The following is a 19388-nucleotide window of genomic DNA, read 5'->3' as shown; positions in this document are numbered from 1 at the left end:
ATGCCTTTGTTTTGAAAAGACGATGTTGGATTTTGAGCTTGAAGCCGGTCCCAAGACGATTTCACATTCCGCTCGCAATGCATCATGGGATGGTTGAGCATGAGTAGGGTGTCCACCATGCATTTTTAAAAAAGTACACACCTGGGTATTTCATACTATCTAATGAGAACCCAGTACATAATCATTTTTAGGGATGTCCCGATACAACTTTTTCATTTCCGATATGATACCGATATTGCAGCCTTGCGTATCGGCCGATACCGATATTGATCCGATATCAGCGTGAATCATACATACTTTTATTACTTTTTTTTTTTTTCTTTAATAAAAATAATAATGACTTATTTTGTAGTGTGAAATGTTATAAAAGACTTGATCAAGTGATGTTAGTCAAACACAGAACAATAGTCAGCAACAGTAGGTATGAGAAAAATTTATTATTAACCAATTGGTTACATACATTTGAACCTTCAACATATCTACAGTATTCTACAATTAAATAAAAATAAATAAAAAATGAATTGCAAAAAAAATACATCAGAAATTTGAATCCGATATTCGTTCTTAGTATGAGTCGTATGCTAGTTTGCGATTTTGAACACGGCCATTGTCTCAGATCACGGTCATCCATGTGCTCAAACACAATACGCTTACTTACTATTGGACCACTTACTGTCTTCCACGCAACAAAAGTAGTTTTGATTGGATTTTTTTTCCTGGTGTGAACGTCATTGTTTCCTGTTTATTTTTATTTGTTAAAAAACACACAAATACATTTTGATACGTTTTCGCTCACGTTCATTTTTTTTTTTTTTTAATTCAGTCATCGTCCCGTTTTCACACGTGACATAACGTTGCCTATAAAAAATAATGACGAATAGTTTTTGTCAATGAAATCAGCGCTGATGTGCGTGTGTGTGTGCACGTGCGTGCGTGTGAGAGAGATCTGTGGTGAGCAGGGCCAGATTCCCTGTTCCACCCCAGCTTATCCCAGATCAACGGGTGACCCACCGCAGAAGATAACACCTCGAGAGTGACACATAGTGCTGAGTGTGTGGTTAACTACACACAAGAACCCTCTGACACTGGAAAATCACCACAGCTTCAACTCTTCATTAACTTTTCAACCTCCATCAGGCACTAGAGAACCAAATATAGTATACTACCAAATCCCAACACTGATCAAATATGACAGCTAACCAGCTCTCATTCATCCACATTATTTTTTTGTGTGCTTTTAATTTTATTATCCCCACCACAAAGTGAGGAAGGGGGATATAGGTTTGAGCTGCGTCCGTCCGTCCGTCTGTCCGTCTAAGTTAAGGGGGCAGCTTTTCTCAGAAACTGTTTAAGATAGGATAACCAAATTCAGCGTGTGGCTTCATGGAGTTCGAAAATGAGAAGTGCGCAATTATTTTTTCCAGAGTTATTGCCCTTGTTTTTTTTTTTTTTTTTTTCTTTACTATATTCGAGGAATCTTCAAAGGGGACAGCTTTTCTTAGAAATCGTTTGGGGCGGTGTTTAGCTCAGTGGGTAGAGCGCCCGCCCCATGTACAGAGGCTATAGTTCCTCACCTGCAGCGGGTCCAGGTTCGATTCCAGCCTGGGACCCTTTCCTGCGTGTCATTCCCTGCTCTCTCTGACCCCCTTTCCTGTCAAGCAACTGTCATATAAAGGCCACTAGAGCCAAAAAAATCCTTAAAAAAAAAAAAAAAAAAAATAAATCGTTTAAGATACGATAACCACATTTGGTGTGTGGCTTCAGGGCATCAATACCTTGATGGAGTTCAAAAATGAGAATTGCGCAAATATTTTTTACGGAGTTATTGCCCTTGTGCTGACTTATTTTACTCTGTTCGAGGTGTCTTCAAAGGGGACAGCTTTTCTCAGAAACTGTTTAAGATAGTTAGTCATTTTATATTCTGATGTGATAATATTTTCTTGTGTAAACACGTTTAGGAAAAAGTTGTGCGTTATAATGACTACCAATCTGGCAGAGGATGTTGATGACTATCTTCTTGTTAGATCTTATTTCTTGCCTATACAGTGTCCCTGAGTATTTATTAGGGGAGGACCTATACCAAGCATGAGTAACCATCTAACTCCATTCATCATCACCTTCACCAATTCAACAAATAACCTGTGGCTTTTAAGTAAGGCAGTAACAAAGAAAAAAGCTTTACTTCACAAAATGTATCCCCTCAGAGGGTTATAAATTTCAAAGTTTTCCAGATGCCCCAGGACTTCCCTACAACGATCCCGCGACGCTGTGAAAAATTCTTGGTGAGAACCCAGAGTACGTCCGACCGCAAACTTCCAAAAGAGTTACCATTTGTATGATGAAAGTTAAACACACGGCTGAGTCTTACCCTGATGCAGAACTGGTAATCTGTTGGGGCGTTGTGCAGTTTTTTCCCTGTGATGACGGTGAAGATGTTGCTGTCCTCCAGATCTGACAGCAGCTGCAGGTGTCGGGGTTCCTGTGTACGGAGAACAAAGACCACTCAAGAACACAAACTGCACACAGATCTGTGTTTTACATTGAATTATCTACGTTTATTCATACATTATTTTTTAGGTAGACATTTTTTAGATTCTTGCCTTACTGTATGTGTCAACATTTCTTTCCTTTTTTTTTTTTTTTCTGTCAACATTTTATAATTTTTGGAAAATCTGATGCTGGCTTTTTTTTTTTAAAGAATTTAAATTTAGTCAATTTACTAATTCCAGTGCTGAAGTTCCTATTTTGGTTTAAATTTAAAAATGGTCTATAGCTACATTGTGCAACAGCATGTCACTGCTCTGTGTTATTCAAAGTTTTGTTCAAACAAGAATGCGTCTAAAACAGTGGTTCACATTTTTCCCCCCCGTGTACCCTCTTTGCATTTCTTGATAAATCATGTGTACCCCCTCTTCAAATCATAAGTACCCTCTCCATAAGTTTACATGCTTTTTCATTTTCGGAACAGAGGGCTCTCAAACATTGGTTCCATAAGGCTTAATCTACAAAGTCAAAACAATAAATGGAATTTAAAGTGGAATCTAATTTAAAAAAAAAAAACAAAAAAAAACATGCAACTGTTATACGATTACATCGCTAGTAAGCAAATGGCTAATTATAGCCTCCTATTGTCAAAAATGTTATAAAATGGCCTAAAATGATCCTGTTCCAAAAATTATAAGAAAAGGTAGTGTTTTATTGAGCCATAGTATTGTTAGTTTGTGGTGAACAAAAAAAAAAAAAAGTACCCCCTGCAATGTGCTCCTTTACCCCTGTTTAGGAACCACTGTTCCAGAAGGATTCTGATGTAAAAACTTGTAAATTTGAGCCTAATGTGTGATGTGTGGTCCCAAACCAGTGGTTTGGCACTGGTTCATGGGCCATTAGGTACGGGGCCACAGAGATAATAAATAATAAAGTTTCAAAAATGGAATTAGATTTTATTTCTATGTATACTCCAGTAATTGAATTTCGGAAAATTGTCACTTCTGCTTTTGCACTCACATCTCCTTCACTTGACTGCATTTGATTAGACTCTGCAATCAGCTTGTTTTATTACCTTGGATGTTCCTTTAGTGGAGTAATAGAGCCCTGAGCGTCTTAGGAACATGTAGAGCTTCTTCCAGGACCTGCGTCCAGGCTCCTTTAAGTGCAGATAGCCCTGGATCTCTGGACAGCTGCTGGAATTCAGAAAATTCTGAAAAATAAAAACGTTTATTGTAGACAACTGTAAGGCACCTTGGATGTCTTTGGCTGGGTTCATACACTCAGCATGTGTGAGTGAGAAAAGTCAAACTCATTTCAGCAGAATCAGGTTAGTTTATCCCTCCTGCAGCATTATTTGCTCCACACTCATAATTACACGACCCCCGGGGAGGGAAAAATGATTGAATTAAAATGGCTGTAGGACAATTACCACAGTACCAAGTGTTGTAGTGGTTCAACTCGTGACTATTCCCAATGATGACTGTTTTCTTGTTATAACTGTAAAGCATTCAAACCACAGAGTGAAATCCTGATTCATCTATTTCATATTTATATTTGATGTTTTACTGCATCACATCAGGGTTGGGGTCAACTACATATTTAAATTACAATTACATCTTCACTTATCCATGTTAAATTACAACTTAATTATGATTACCAGCATTTTTTCCAATTAGAAAGTCAATTACAATTACGTTCTCTGAAGTTCAATTACAATTAATCACAATTACTGAGCCTGAAATAAATAACCTAATAAAAGTTAACCTTCCTCTTGTGTTAGCTTTCTGTTAGCATTTCTTATGATAACAGGTCCTAAATCAGCTGTAAAATACACTAAAAACAAATATATCATCTAATTTCTTTCCTATCAATGAAAATATAGGTTTTAATATTTTTGGTGAGGGCATATGAGCCTTTTTTGTGTCAGTACATCCTTAGATTTCCTATTTTTTAATGGTAAAATGTGGGAAACTTGATATGAAACATATTTTAATACTCATTAACTACATATGTGTAGAGCTGTACATAGAACTGTAACATGGTTCGCCAGTTTTGTGTTAAATTATAATTATAAAGTTTTATTGGCAATTACAATTATAAAGTAAATTATCTGAACTCAATTACAATTTCATTAAGATTACGACAGAAACAGATTTTTAAAATTACAATTATAATGCTGGCATAATTGTAATCAATCATCAATTCCACAATTACACTTATAATTCTGCCATAATTGTAATTAATTACCAATCATGTAATTACAATTATAACTGACCCCAACCCTGCATGACACACATGAAGTACACAATATACTACTGTCATCCACCTCATTCCTGGGCCACTACTTCCTGATTATAGGAGTGTTAAAAAGACACTCACTGAATTCACCATTAGCCACTTCTGTACTTTCACAATAAGACCGTGTACTTGGAGATAAATTTAAGTTTGTGCTTTGTGAACAATGAAATCATAATATTCTTTATTCATATTGCACATTATGTTAGCACTTAAAATTAAAATGATCCCCAAGTACTTCAAGCAGCACTTTCAGGTTTTCACAAAGGGAACCTTTATAGTAGGGGTGTCCCGATCCGACATCGACATTGAATATCGGTCCGATATTAGCCTGAAAACAAATATCGGATTCAAATTTCGGGATTTTCCGATTTTTAAAATTTATTTATTCATTTTTTTTTCAATTAATTTTTTTATTTATTTTATTCAGTTGTAGAATACTGTAGATATTATGTTGAAGGTTAAAATTTATGTAACCAATTGGTTAATAATAAATGGGTCAGCTGACTATTGTTCTCTGTTTGAGTGACATCACTTGATCAAGCCTTTTCTAACAATCCACACTACAAAATAAGTAATTATTATTTTTCATTAAAGAAAAAAGATGTATGATTCATGCTGATATCAGATCAATATCGGTATCGGCTGATACACAAGGCTGCATTATCGGTATAATATCGGAAATGGAAAAGTATCGGGACATCCCTACTTTATAGATGTCTAGTTATAGACAGAGGTGAAAGTAATGGATTACAAGTACTGACGTAACTGTAATTGAGTTGCTTTTATGGGTACTTGTACTTTTTGGAGTATATTTCTAAATCAGTCATTTTACTTGTAGTTCAGAACATTTTAGAAGAATTAAAGTAATTTGTTACATTTCTACAACCAACCATTACTGAGTCAATTTCTTTCTTAAACGATCAACGAACAACTACTTTGAGTACTATTTAATTGAGCTACGTTTTACTTGTACTCGAGTATTTCATGCATTATTTACTTGTACTTGAGTACAATTTCAATCAACTAACAGTACTTCTACCTGAGTAGGATACAGCAGTACTCTTTACACCTCTGGTTATAGATGCATGTTTACATTCACTGTGATAACTCACCTGCAGTAATTGTGACTGAGGGATTGAGCCATCAGACTCCTGACACCAGGCAACCATCTGCTCTGGGAAAAAGTTCTAGAGAGAGAGAGAGAGAGAGAGAGAGAGAGGGGGGGATGGAGAGAGATCGACCATGAGTGAGAGAGAAGGGGAACAAAGAAAAAAGAGAGGCCTAAGAAAGCACTTACTGCATATGCACGTTCAAAGTGGGGTAGTGTTTCTGTGTGTTTGTCTGCATGTGTGCTCGTGCGTGCGTGCACAAGCACTCAAAGTGCTGGAGAGAGAGAGAGAGAGAGAGAGAGAGAGAGAGAGAGAGAGAGAGAGAGAGAGAGAGAGAGAGAGAGAGGGCTCTCCAGCCTTGCAGGAAATGCAGTATGATCTCACCCACTGATGTAATCTCCTTTAGCTACTCTCAGTGTGATTGACAGGCTGTGGACTGCTCCGTAGTGTTTTACCGTGCTCATTACCACCAGGCTGAGGTCACCTGCTGGCTCTGACACACACCCCTAAATCACTGTGGCAGCAGCAATGTCACCGTATACCAAAACCAGCACGTAACCACATCCAGTCCACATCAACAGAAATACCATGCAACCAGGGATGGACTGGGACAAAAATTCATTCCTGACGTTTTCTATCCAGACTAGTCCACTACTACATTATCAGTGACACCATGTAGAAGCCATTGTTAAGTCAGTGATGCTCAACATGTGGCTCTTTATGTCTTAATATTAACTTATTATTCCCCCAAAAAACCTTTAAAAAGGGGAAACTTTTAAACACTTTTTAGCGATTTCCTTTGGCCATTTTACAACTTCCTTTGTCCCATTTTTGTCCATTTTCAAAAAGTTCTGACCCTTTTTGTCCAGTTTTTGACACTTTTATTAAACTTTTGTCCTTTCTTTAGTTTGTTTTCGCCACTTTTCACCAAAAAGCTAACTTTTGCCCAATAAATACCCCTTTTTGTTCCACATTTTTCCCTTTTTGTTCCACATTTTTCCCTTTTTTACTAATGTTTGCCACATTTTGCTCATTAAAGCTACTCTTTGCCATTACATACCACCTGGTTCCTCTTTATTTGCCCATTTTGACTGCTTTTGGCCCATTTTAGTCACTTTTCACTCTTCTCGCAACATTTTGCCACTTTTGGACCATTTTTGGCCACCTGTTAACATGTCTGCCCCCCTCCCCAAAAAACCATAGCTGACCGAACTGGCCCACTTCGGGTCGACGGTCCACTGGGACGATGCCCGGTATTAATCCAGATGGCCAGTCCAACCCTGCATTCAAGCCATTGAGGCCTGACTGTTACACGCAGCAGCTCTGCAGCATTTTCCAAAAAAACAAGTTTTAGATAGAAATAATAATAACAATTAGTTGAGGAGTGCTGTGTGTAAGGATAGACTGAAAGGAAACCACTGTAAGCATTTAATAGCTACACAAGGTAGCAAAAGGTTGACGGTACTATTTTCTGCCTCATATACTAAAATAAATATGAATCTGCTTTTCATTTTAGTCTGTCAGGCATTGGTTACATGTGACCAAATGGATATTATTTATTCATTGATGTGACTGTTGTTCCACTTAAAACAACCAGCGCAAACAGGAGGCAGAATGGTGGTGGGGGGGAACACCCTGGACAGGACGCCAGTTCATCGCTCCCATTTAAAGCCATAGTTCAGTGAGCTTAAAGTGTTACCTCACTGTTCATTTTGAACAGGTACAATACGTGATTAGAAATGGCGGATATGAAAAAAATTATTTAACAGAACACATCACCCTCTCAAATTAGCTTGACGATACAAGGAAACAGATTCAAAGCAGCCTGTATCTATGCACATTATGTTATGTTTTCAAGAGAGACCTCGCAGCACAAGATTCTGTAAAAAATGTCCAGAAACCAGCAACTTTAGCCGTCAGCAGCGTCTACGTGCGTGAGTACGTGTGTGTGTGTGTGTGTGTGTGTGTGTGTGTGTGTGTGTGTGTGTGTAGGCTGCGTGATAAAGCAAAGCAGTCATTGAAAGGTCATTCCAGGGATGTGAGAGACTCACCAGGGGGTTCCTGAAGAATTCATATTTGGCATAGTTCTTCCTGAAGAGGAATTTACTGTCGCTGCTCATGGAGGCTTGAACCTGAACCACCAGCTCGTGATCCTCCAGACATCTTTCTGTATGTAGAAGAAACATTACAAACAGCATTAATCACCTCAGCTTGTGATATGTTTGGATTCCCCCCAGGGGTCCAGTTCCAACACAGGTTTGAATCAGTACACACACATTAGGGCCATACTCATTAGCTACAAACCTTCCTTTATTTGGATGTGAGTGGTGCAAAAATACAACTTCAAACAAACAAAAGCAGCCTGAATTACTGGGAAAATGTAATATTAATGAAGGGGGAAAAATCAGGTTTGTTTATTCTTGTTAAAAGATGAAACTGTTTCAATTCAACCTATTGAAGTTGTAATCAGGCCACTCTTTGCTTTTATCTATAACCCAAAGCATGAGTGCTTGGATATTTGACAAGGTTGAGGTCAATCATAAGTGTCATAGCGTAATTGGTAATTAATTACAATTATGATGTAATTATGTTGCTGTTGTAATCATAATTGAATTGTAATTGAGTTAGGATAATTTCATTTACAAGTGAATTAAACGCAAACATGTTACAGTTCAATGCCTTACACATAACATAGTTAATAAACATTAAAATATGTTTCATATCAAGTTTACCTGTCAGTTCTCCTGAGGATCATTTTAACATTTAAAAATAATTTTGTGGGGTATACTAAGAGAAAAAGGCTCAGACATCCACACCAAAAATATTGATACCTATATTTTCATGGATAAGGAAGCCTAACAAGGAAACCAAGAGATGAGAAACAAATTAGATGATATATAAGATTTTTTAGTGCATTTTACAGCTGATTTAAGACATGGGTCAAAACTGACCCATTATCATAAGAGATGCGAACAGAAAGCTAATAGGAAGGTTACGTTTTATAGTCTTATTTATTAAAGGCTCAATAATTGTGACTAATTATAATTTGAAGTTCAGTAATTGAGAATGTATTTGTAATTGTCTGTCAGGGGGGAAATAATAATAAAATGCCAGTCAACGTAATCGTAGTAGTTGTAATTGAACATGGATAATTGAAGATGTAATTGTAATTTTAAAATGTAATTGACCACAACTCTGGTATTTGGTGGATGTAGGATAAACTAATGGAAGACTAAAGAGGAGTTTGACCATTCGTTTTGTTGTTGAAGACATGCTATAGTCCAGATTACAAATGTACAGAAAAAGGAAAGAGTGACCACGTCTATAGCTGGAGATTACCCTTGGAAATGTGCAAATTCTAAATAACGCAATAAAAACTGGTAAAAAAAAAACACTAAATTATCGCTAAAAGGTTTCGATATTGAAATGCGTCGCAAAAGCCCTAGACCATGTATATCACATGACCATTTCTCACCGAGAAAACATGGCGTGGTACGTGTAAACAGAGGAGGAGACCCAGACCCAGACATTTCTAAGCATTATACTTTGAAGGGTGACCGTGGCTCAGGCCCCCAACCTCTTCTGATCGAGAGGTTGGGGGTTCGATCCCAGTACCTGACTATGTGTCGAAGTGTCCTCGGGCAAGACACTGAACCCTAAGTTGCTCCCAGTGGTCGACTAGCGCCTTGCATGGCAGTCCTGTCCCACTGGTGTATGAATGTGAGAGTGATTGGGTCAATGAGCTGATACTGTATGTAAAGCGCTTTGAGACTGCTTCAGTGTGGTGATAAAGCGCTATATAAATCAAGTCCATTTACCATTTAAAATTATTAATTCCAGAATAGACGTGAAACAACAAAGGAATACTGAGTTTTATGAGGAAGTTGTCCGTCTTCCTGAAGTCTCGCGGGACGATATTTCACAGGAGTTACGAGGCTCCTACCCATAACCACCTACAATGGAAACCCGTTTAAAGCGCAGTCACACTTTGTCGACATTTATAAATATCACTTTTATTTTTGCAAAAATCTGTAATTGAAACACAGCTACTGTGTTCAAAAGAAAGCAGTAATACTTGTTGCGTTGAGGGCACTTTGCTACAACGAAAACTCCGTATCCTAATTCACCAGTGTTTGACACACTTAACACGCAATAACAGCAAAATCTAACAAATGTAACGGAAAAAGCAGCCTACCAGTATGACTGAAACAATCTAATGTTGTTCACTCAGAAAATTTGCTGACTGATTAGCATTGGCAGACTGCCACGAGCCTCATGTCTGTTTAAAAAAGGCCTCTTTTGTGTGACTCGAAGGCTAAAAATGATTAAGAAATTGTGGGTGTGACATTCACAGCAAGCCATTAATAGTTTATTCGCTTTAGGGTACAGGATGACCTACATAACATGAAAGTGAATGCAGAAGCAGCAGAAACTTATATGCTAGTGTTGAGATAATATTGCCATCTCTTTCTAGTGCACAGTGAGGAGATAACCTCTTTCCTATATGATCTCATCTAGGTGAGATGATTGCTGTGAACTTGACTTTAAAAGTGTGGTTAATTTCCTTGCGTCAAATTGTTTAGCGGCATGCAGTTGTAAAAGCAGGATTAAAAATGTCTGAGAACTGATTCAAACCTCGTTTATCTTCCCTGTCACACAATTGGTGCAATTGGTTACAAATGTATTCAGTTATGTGGCTGCTTAAGCTAAAGGGTAAATCCTGCTATAGCCTGTTAGCCAACCATAGCTATAGCTAATTCCTTTAGCTAAAATGGGCCAGGGGGAGATACTAAACCCCGGAAACATCCGGAAACAGAGTAAATTCTACCCCGTACTGCTGCACAGGCTGTAATATCACCAAGTTTATCATTGTACCAGTTGTTAGAGCTACTATCTTTACCAGGGAACAAATATTTATTCCTGGTTATTGTTTTACGGAATTTAATAGGACTTTTTTTTTTTTTTTTTTTACCAGCGAGTAGTTCCTACAGCATATTTACAAGTTTATAAATATTATGTTATTATTGTGCATAGTTCCTGTTATGGACATATACATAGGCTACATCTGAATCAGGAAACCTTTTAAAGAATAATAATTGAAAAATAAATAAAGTTAATAGTAAAAAAAACTACAGCTAGTTTCCATGTGTTTCTGAGCAGTAGGAACTAGGGATGTCCCGATACAACTATTTCACTTCTGATACGATACCGATTTTGCAGCCTTGACTATTGGTCGATATTGATTCGATACGATATCAGCACGAATACGATGAAATAGAATTAGGGATGTCCCGATACAACTTTTTCATTTCCGATATGATACCGATATTGCAGCCTTGCATATCGGCCGATACCGATATTGATCAGATATCAGCATGAATCATACATGTTTTTCTTACTTTTTTTTTAATAAAAAAATAATAATTACTTACTTTGTAGTGTGGAATGTTAGAAAAGCCTTGATGAAGTGATGTCACTCAAACAGAAAACAATAGTCAGCAACAGTAGGGATGAGAAAAACTGACCCATTTATTATTAACCAATTGGTTACATAAATGTTAACCTTAAACATAATATCTATAGTATTCTACACTTGAATAAATACAATATATATCAGAGATTTTAAATGCAGTCCGATAAAATCCGATATTCGTTTTCTGGCTGATATCGGACCGATATCAGATATCAATATTGGATCGGGACACCCCTAGTAGGAACTAATCGCATGTAAATAAAGCCCAATAGAACTTCGGAAAACAATAACAAGGAGAAAATATTTGCTCCCTGGTAAAGATAGTAGCTCTAACAACTGGTACAATGATAAACTTGGTGATATTTTAGCCTGAACAAGCAGAACGAGGCAGAATTTACTCTGTTTTTGGATGTTTCTGGGTTTTAGCATCTCCCTGGGCCAGGCTTTGAATTTCTGCCCCATCCATAAAACAGTGCCTTGAACCTAACTCATTGTATGCTTCATGTCAAAACATATTCCACCCACAGACAGAGTGACGTGTGTATCCACTGAGGTGTTTATCCCTGTCAGATGCTGTTAACATAACTAGCACGTCAGGTTAGCTTGTTAATGGCAGCCTGGGCTCCAATGGGGGCTGGTCTTAGCTTAGGAAAACCAAGCTTTATTGTAATCTTCATTAAAACTGTAACTGTAATAGCCTATTCATACACATTAGATGTCATAGGTGTATATGCATATTAATAATTAGCCCTGCCTGACTGTTCTTGAGATGCTCTGACATTCGACAAGTAACGAAGTTCTATTTTCATATGGAAAATCCCCACATCTGCTGCATCAAGTTTTATACTATAATATAGAAGTCAACTATTTAGAAATATAATTTAACAAAACTGAAACTAGTGAAAACTGCTGTAATACAAAAATGTGTTAAAAACAATGTAACATAATACACCACTTTTTTTTTTAAATAACAATAAATGTTAAATTGTTAATGTAACAATTTAAGGCCAGAGGTGTAAAGACTACTGATAAATAAGTACAAGTAAGAATAACATGGTTCCCTTGCATACAGTAAACATGTAGAAACTTAAAAAGGAAAAAATACAATCTTGCACAATTGGAGCTTCATTTACGTATTTTCCACCAAGGCATGTGTATTAAATAAAAATGTATAATAGTTTTTTTTTTTTGTTTTTTTTTAATTAAATAACACCAATATATTTCAATTCAAAATAAATAAAAAGTATAGCTAAATATATGAACTCTAAAACAGTGCCATGCTAAATGTGCCATGTGGGTAACAACATAATAGGTAGAAACCACAACCTGAACCATAGAAAGTGGCTGCGCATTGATCAGGAATAGCACAACTAAGAACATATGAATTATATTCAATGATATATACTGTACATTCCATGAAACAGAAATAAGAAAAATACTTTGCTCAGTCACGGTTGTGTGGAGAAATGTAATGAATTACTTTACTTCTTATAAAAGGTACTTAAGTACAAGTAAAATGACTGATTTCGAAATGTACTCAAAAAAGTACAAGTACCCATAAAATAACCTCAATTACAGTAACGTGAGTACTGTAATCTATTACTTTCACCTCTGCTTGTTTATTAGTAATTAAAAAAAAAAGTGAAATAATGTTTTTTCTCTCTCTCCCATAAGTAGAAATGACCTAAATTCTATTTACTCGAGTTCTCTTTTTTCTATATTAAAACTCCAAGCCTATATTTACCACTGGTTCTACTGTGGCATACAATGACACAGCAAGAAATATCGCCCCCGGTTACCAAGAGACGGGCAAAGAGGTTAAATGAGGAAGGGATGTGAAAGAGAAGAAGCTCTGTGAGGCAGACGAGCCAGGTGGGGGCGAAGGTGCAGAGGAGCAGTGCAATGAGATGGAGATGTGGGGGGGGGGGGATGAGGTGGAGTTGGTGGGGGCATTGCAGGAAGATGATGTCATGTATTTAGGCTGGATTGCTGAGTGCAGCAAAGACATAAGCAAAAGTACAATTAAGACACAGACGAAAAAACACACGAGCTCAGGTTGAGTGCTCGTGCAGCTCTAATCATATACGCTGAGTGTGTGTAGGTGTGTGTGTGTGTGTGTGTGTAAGTGTGTGTTCCCCTCTTTCTTCATCTTAAAGGCTTATGATCTCAGGTTGAGGCAGATTAGAAATTGATGGTGGCAGGATGTCCCAGATCTGCATGCATCCCAAAACCTACAACTAGGATTAGACCATGTGGATTAAAACACACGACCAGTTTTACCTCACACTTAGTAGACACAGTGGCTGTTTTTAAAGAAAGTTCATACCCCGCAGTTTAAGGAGTGGAAATGTGTGTGTGTGTGTGTGTGTGTGTGTAAGTAGTGGCTAAAAGCAGGGGTATTTCCTGTGGTGGGTTAAGGGATGACTGATTGGCCGAGCGAGTTAGGGGCTCGTCCGACAGAGAAATACGATTGGTCCCTCACCGCTCTGGTATGACGCTTTAGTCCAGACCTCTCCACCCTCCTTTCCCTCTCTCCCTCTTCTCATCCCTCACTCTCTTGCTTTTTCCCCTCTTTCTCCCTCTCTCACATTCCATCTCTCCAGTGCACTTTTTTCCTTCAGCAACACAGATCGAGCAGGAAAAGCACAAAGCAATCCTTTGACTCTAAAAATACAACTCAATGAGTTGAGGAAAGCCACGCAGAGGACAAAGACAGACACACAGATGAAGAAAGTGAATAAAGACTGGCAGACAAACTACACAGACAAAGTAAAGAAGCAAAGCATGATTCGTGTGTTTTTACCCCCCCCCAAACCCCCTCCTCTACTCCCTAGAATCATCCAGCAGGGAACAGGCATGTGAGCAGAACATGGAAAGTGCTTAAGCCTAGGCGCACCACACCTCCCTCCAGCACCGTATAGGCACACAAGCACTCGTGCCATGCTTAAGTGAACATACACATTGAAGACACACACAGGGGAGTTATGTGCACCCATGCAGAGACGCACACGCTAAAGGAGTGTGAGCACACACAAAAATGCCTGACTGGAATACACCTGCAGGGAAGACATGTACTCCTAAAACTCACTGAGGATGAGTAGGAAGGACTAAATCCTCTATAGATGACTTACTCTTAAAGTCAGTAAACTGTATTTGATTGTATTTATTGTGGGAAGAACAAATTCTGCTCAAAAACCTATGATAAAGGTGTAAATATGAATATTGTACCTTGATCTGATAACAACTTTATTAGACCAAATATACATTAGGGCAGGGGTCACCAACACGGTGCCCGTGGGCACCGGTAGCCCACATGGACCATGTGAGGGGCCCTTAGGAGCTCTAGTCAACAATGAGCTCCAACTAAAATCTGATTTACTTTCTAGGATTCAAGCTAACAAAGATAAATAAATAAATATGACATAGTACTTATTAGAGTTAAATACTGCTGCACATGATGAAGTTTTAGTATTAAATTACCATTTTCACTGAAACATTGTGCAAATGTGTTGCAGATTTGGTGTATGGGTTGTGGTATGTTATATACAGTATAATATGATAAGATACATTTTCAAAATATGACAATTGTTACATTTTACAAATGTTACATGTTATGAGATTAGTTAAAAGTTGTTTGTTAGTAGCTTGTAAAATAGGAAAATTACCATTTTCTATGAAATGTAATGAAAATGAAACAAATGCATAAATTAGGAGAAACAAAGTGTTGCATGTTGAAGTTTAAACATTTCCTACCTTTTTAAGTTACTGCTAGACTTCATATTATCTTACCCTCTAGTTAAAGTGAAACCGTGAACATTTAGTATTTACGAAGTCCTTTTCTAACTGGTAGCCCTTCGGACCAGCAGTACCAACGAAGTAGCTCACAGTTTCACAAAGGATGGTGACCCCTGCATGAGGGGTACATTAGACGAGATCCCCATGTAAAGACACACGGTCCTACCGAGGCCGAGGATGGGATGGTGCTCCACCAGCGTCCACGCGTTGTCGTCCACACAGTGGCTCTTGTAGACCAGCAGCTGGCACACATCACGGGCCGTCATGTCAGACGGAATCTCCACCACTTTTCCGGCCCCATCCTCGCTCCACACTTTGACTATCTGAAGAAAAAATAAAATCACACACAGGACGGATGAGAATGACAAAAGAGCAAGTTCTACAACAGCAACAAGACTGGGCAACTCGCAGTTAGTCAATGACTTTAACTGGAACAAGGTATGGAAACGGGTATAAGGTGATTTACCTCCATCACAGGCGCCTTTGTTAAGTCCACATCTAAAAAGTCTTTTTCTTATGAATCTGGCTCTCAAATACAAAAAAGGATTTAAAAAAATACAAAGGTGAAGTCCAAAAAAGTTGCTTTCGGATGTGCCATTTTCTCTACAGCTCAACCAAACTTGGACGAACGGACATCCACAAATGACCTCCAAATAACACGTTTTAAGTCACACGCAAGAGCTTCGGCTTTCAGAAAGCATCGGAAAAAAGCTACACGCTCTGCCCCGGATGGTGAAATAACAGGACGCATTAGGACGTGTTCTGTTTGGTCACTAAAAATGTCACCGTTGGGAGCAGCAAGCAGTTCCAGTTCAAAGCCAAAGTACCTCCCAACTCAGCGCCATCTTGGAGCCAAGTGCCAGAAAGTGACGTTTAAAGCAGTTGGAAGTAAGCTTTCTATGGGTGTGCTGCTGCAGATGACCATCGATTGGTAGCAGATTCACATGCATGCACTCAACCGAAGCAACGTGCAAACACAAACATTTTAAATTAACATCAGAAAATGGTCCATGAAGCCGTACAGTTACTTCACTTTATCGTCAAAATAGCAGAAGCGACGGCGTGTGTTGCTGTGCGCATGTGTTCTCACACACCCACTGACTGAAAAGCATCAAAGAAATCCTGCTTTCGTGCACCTCAAAGAAAACCACTGTAGAGCAGCAACTGTTGAAAATAACTAAAAGAGCTGGTAATAGGTAAGATGATCAAGAAAAAATCCAGCTGGACCATTAAACTGAAGTAAAAATATGGAAAATACAAAAAAAAAGCAAAAGAATGACAACCGCGGGCTGTAAAAGAAGGGCAACATCAGAAACACCCGCACGCCAACACACAAAAAAAAAAGACTCCAAGTGCAGCCAGAAACAACGTCACACGACTATTTGCCTCCGCAAAGCCACAAGACTTCCTCCACTCGTCCCGCATGTCCACAAAAAAGAACTAAAATTATGACGTATGAGTTCTGCTGAAAAAAAGTTGGAGAAAAATGAAGACGTGAGGAGGAAAAAAATGGAAAAGTCCTCATCAATGCTGACTGAGACGCACACACACACACACACACACACACACAGAGACACACATGCACAAATAGCTCACGACAGGCGTCCAAAAAAGAAACAGGCGCAAGTCCCTTACCTCCACAGCCTGTAAGAGGCAACAGTCTGAAGAGCAGGATGGCATTTTCACACTGAGACGCTCTCCAGTGACACAGAGGGACACAGAGAGGTGGGGAGGTGGATGTGAGGGGGGGCAAGAGGAGAGAGAGAGAGAAGGGGAGGGAAGGGAAGGAAAGAAGGAGGGATCGCCAAGCAGAGAGGTAAGAGAGAGGAGACGGGCGAGTGAAGAAGGAAAAGGACGAGAACGAAGGAGAAAGGTAGCGAGAGAGGAGACAGCCTGTCCCTTCTTCTTCTTCTTCTTCTGCTGCTGCCATCAAGAGTAGTATGAACAGTCACTCCTACCCCCCACCACTCCCACCCCCTCCTCCTCCTCACACTGGATTAACCCAGGATGGGATTTTTTTTTTTTCTTTTTTTTTTTTTTTTTTCTAAACGGTGAGCTGCTACCTGTCACGTAATCTGCACTTTTTTTTCCTCTAGGGTTGTGTTTCAATCCCTCTACCTCCCCCCCCCCCCCCCCTCCAAAAAAAAAAATCCCTGCCAGCTCCTTTTACTGATGGCGCCACTGTAAAAGTAACAGGATTCTTCCCTAAATGCGCGCACACACACACACACACACACACACACACACACACACACACACACACCACACCCCCAAAACAAAAAGTCACACACACACACAAACACACACACACAAAAACCACACACCCCACACACACACACACACACACACACACACACACACACACACACACACACACACACACACACACACACACACACACACACACAGAGAGAGAGAGAGAGAAAGAGAGAGAGAGAGAGACGGAGAGAGAGAGAGACGGAGAGACTGAGAGAGACAAAACACACTTCTTCAACAACTTGTTGTATCACCACACACACACACACACAGAGATACAGACGCCCCCTTTCTTCCTTTTGCATCCACTGACATTTTCTTTGTGCTCCCTGGTGGTTTCGATTTCTGCCTCGTCTCTCTCTCTCTCTCTCTCTCTCTTTCTCTCTCTCTCTCTCTCTATCCCTCTCTCGTTCGTTCTCCCTCTGTTTCCGTCTCTAACGCTTATCCTCCCTCTCTTCCTTTTCTTCCTCCTCCTCAGCTGTATGTGAAATACTGTGGCGGAGTGTGAGGACCAGAGCAACATGTGTAACCAACACTGACGCATTCAAGGTTTGCAGAGAAGACGGTGTACAGTGTTGGAAAAAAAAAGGAGAAGGAGAAGGAAAGGGGGGGGGGGGGGAAGGAGAAGGTGGTGTGATTTGATCTGAAGCTGGATAGATCACGTGCCGGGCTTTACTGGGAGGGAGGGAGGGAGGGAGGGTGGTTGCTCAGCAAATCTGTGATTCCTCTGGAGAGGTATAGCATGAAGGAGGAGGGGGTGATGAAAAAGGACAGGAGAAGAAAAGGGAAAGAAAGCGAGCGAGAGGTTGAGCGATGGAAGAAGAAGGAAAAAGAAAGCGAGGAGTAGGAACAAGAACAAGCGGGAGAGAGAGAGAGAGAGAGAGAGAGAGAGAGAGAGAGAGAGAGAGAGAGAGAGAGAGAGAAGGCTATGGAGGAATGTCAGTAATGCAATACTGAGTCATAATCAGGCTCATATGTGGAGCCAACCCAGCTGGCCCCTAATACAGTGTGCATGAGAACTATGAGGCGCACACACACACACACACACGCACAAACGCACACACGCACACCTTTGCGAGGCCTTTTCATTGACATAAAGCATCCCCCTGCCCCCAACCAAACACAGAAAACAGACACAAAGCCCAACTTTCCCCCTCACACACTGAATAAACACGTTCAACACAATATGCTTTCACACACATAATAGAAACAAGTAAAAGTAACCATGTCAAGATATAGAAAACCAACAACACACACTGACACACACTAGCTACTGACACGCACAAAGAGAGGAAAAACCAAATCCTGGCTCCATAGTTTTATTTCCTGCTTGACTTTTGTCCACGTTCCAAGCAGGAAGATCCTAAAACCCGGACACATTTGGGAAGACGTAAAAGTAACCATTACAAGTACTCGCGTTACTGTAATTGAGTTGCTTTTATGGGTACTTGTACTTTATTGAGTATATTTATAAATCAGGAATTTTATTTGTACTTAAGTATGTTTTAAAAGAAGAAAAGTCATTTGTTACATTTCGACACCCAACCATTACTGAGTAAATTATTCGTTTTGGTTTTAAAAATGATCAACAGACATTGTAAAACTACAAAAAATTAAATGCTTCACATCATAGCCAACCAATCAGAATAAATGTAATGCACGGCGTCAAAACAGCATTGAATGCCGCTTATTTTCTCAGAGCATTTATTAGTTAATAATATTTTCTATATTATTATTGTTTATTTATTTAATTATATTATTATAATCATTATTTTTATTCATTTGTTATCATGTATGTATTTATTGTATGTTTTTAATATTTTTACATAATTATTATTATTTATCAGTTATTTCAGCCTAAGAATGTATTTTATTTCTAATTGAATTCATTGGTGTTGTTTTATTTATTTATTTATTTATTTATTTTTTACAAAAATTAGAGTAGTTCCTACAGCATATTTATAAATATG

At 38.9% G+C, this 19388-nt stretch overlaps 1 protein-coding gene across 3 annotated transcripts in view; it reads right to left on the bottom strand.

The window, feature by feature from the left end:
- LOC114471874 (growth factor receptor-bound protein 10-like) overlaps positions 1-19388 on the bottom strand; it is a 107473-nt gene that overhangs the window by 9989 nt on the left and 78096 nt on the right. For 2 of the 3 annotated variants that reach the window (XM_028460851.1, XM_028460850.1), the window contains exons 6-10: positions 15329-15485; positions 7946-8061; positions 5898-5972; positions 3560-3697; positions 2369-2479 (exon numbers count right to left, since the gene is read on the bottom strand). In XM_028460851.1, coding sequence (XP_028316652.1) covers positions 2369-2479; positions 3560-3697; positions 5898-5972; positions 7946-8061; positions 15329-15485 — 597 coding nt within the window. Of the gene's footprint in view, positions 1-2368; positions 2480-3559; positions 3698-5897; positions 5973-7945; positions 8062-15328; positions 15486-16797; positions 17107-19388 lie in introns of those variants that run through there. The other variant, XM_028460852.1, reaches the window with a different exon arrangement.

The sequence above is a fragment of the Gouania willdenowi genome, chromosome 11 (genome assembly GCF_900634775.1).
Source record: "Gouania willdenowi chromosome 11, fGouWil2.1, whole genome shotgun sequence".
NCBI lineage: Eukaryota > Metazoa > Chordata > Actinopteri > Blenniiformes > Gobiesocidae > Gouania > Gouania willdenowi.
Note: the sequence above shows the minus strand (reverse complement) of the source record. Positions and strands in the feature narration are given on the sequence as shown.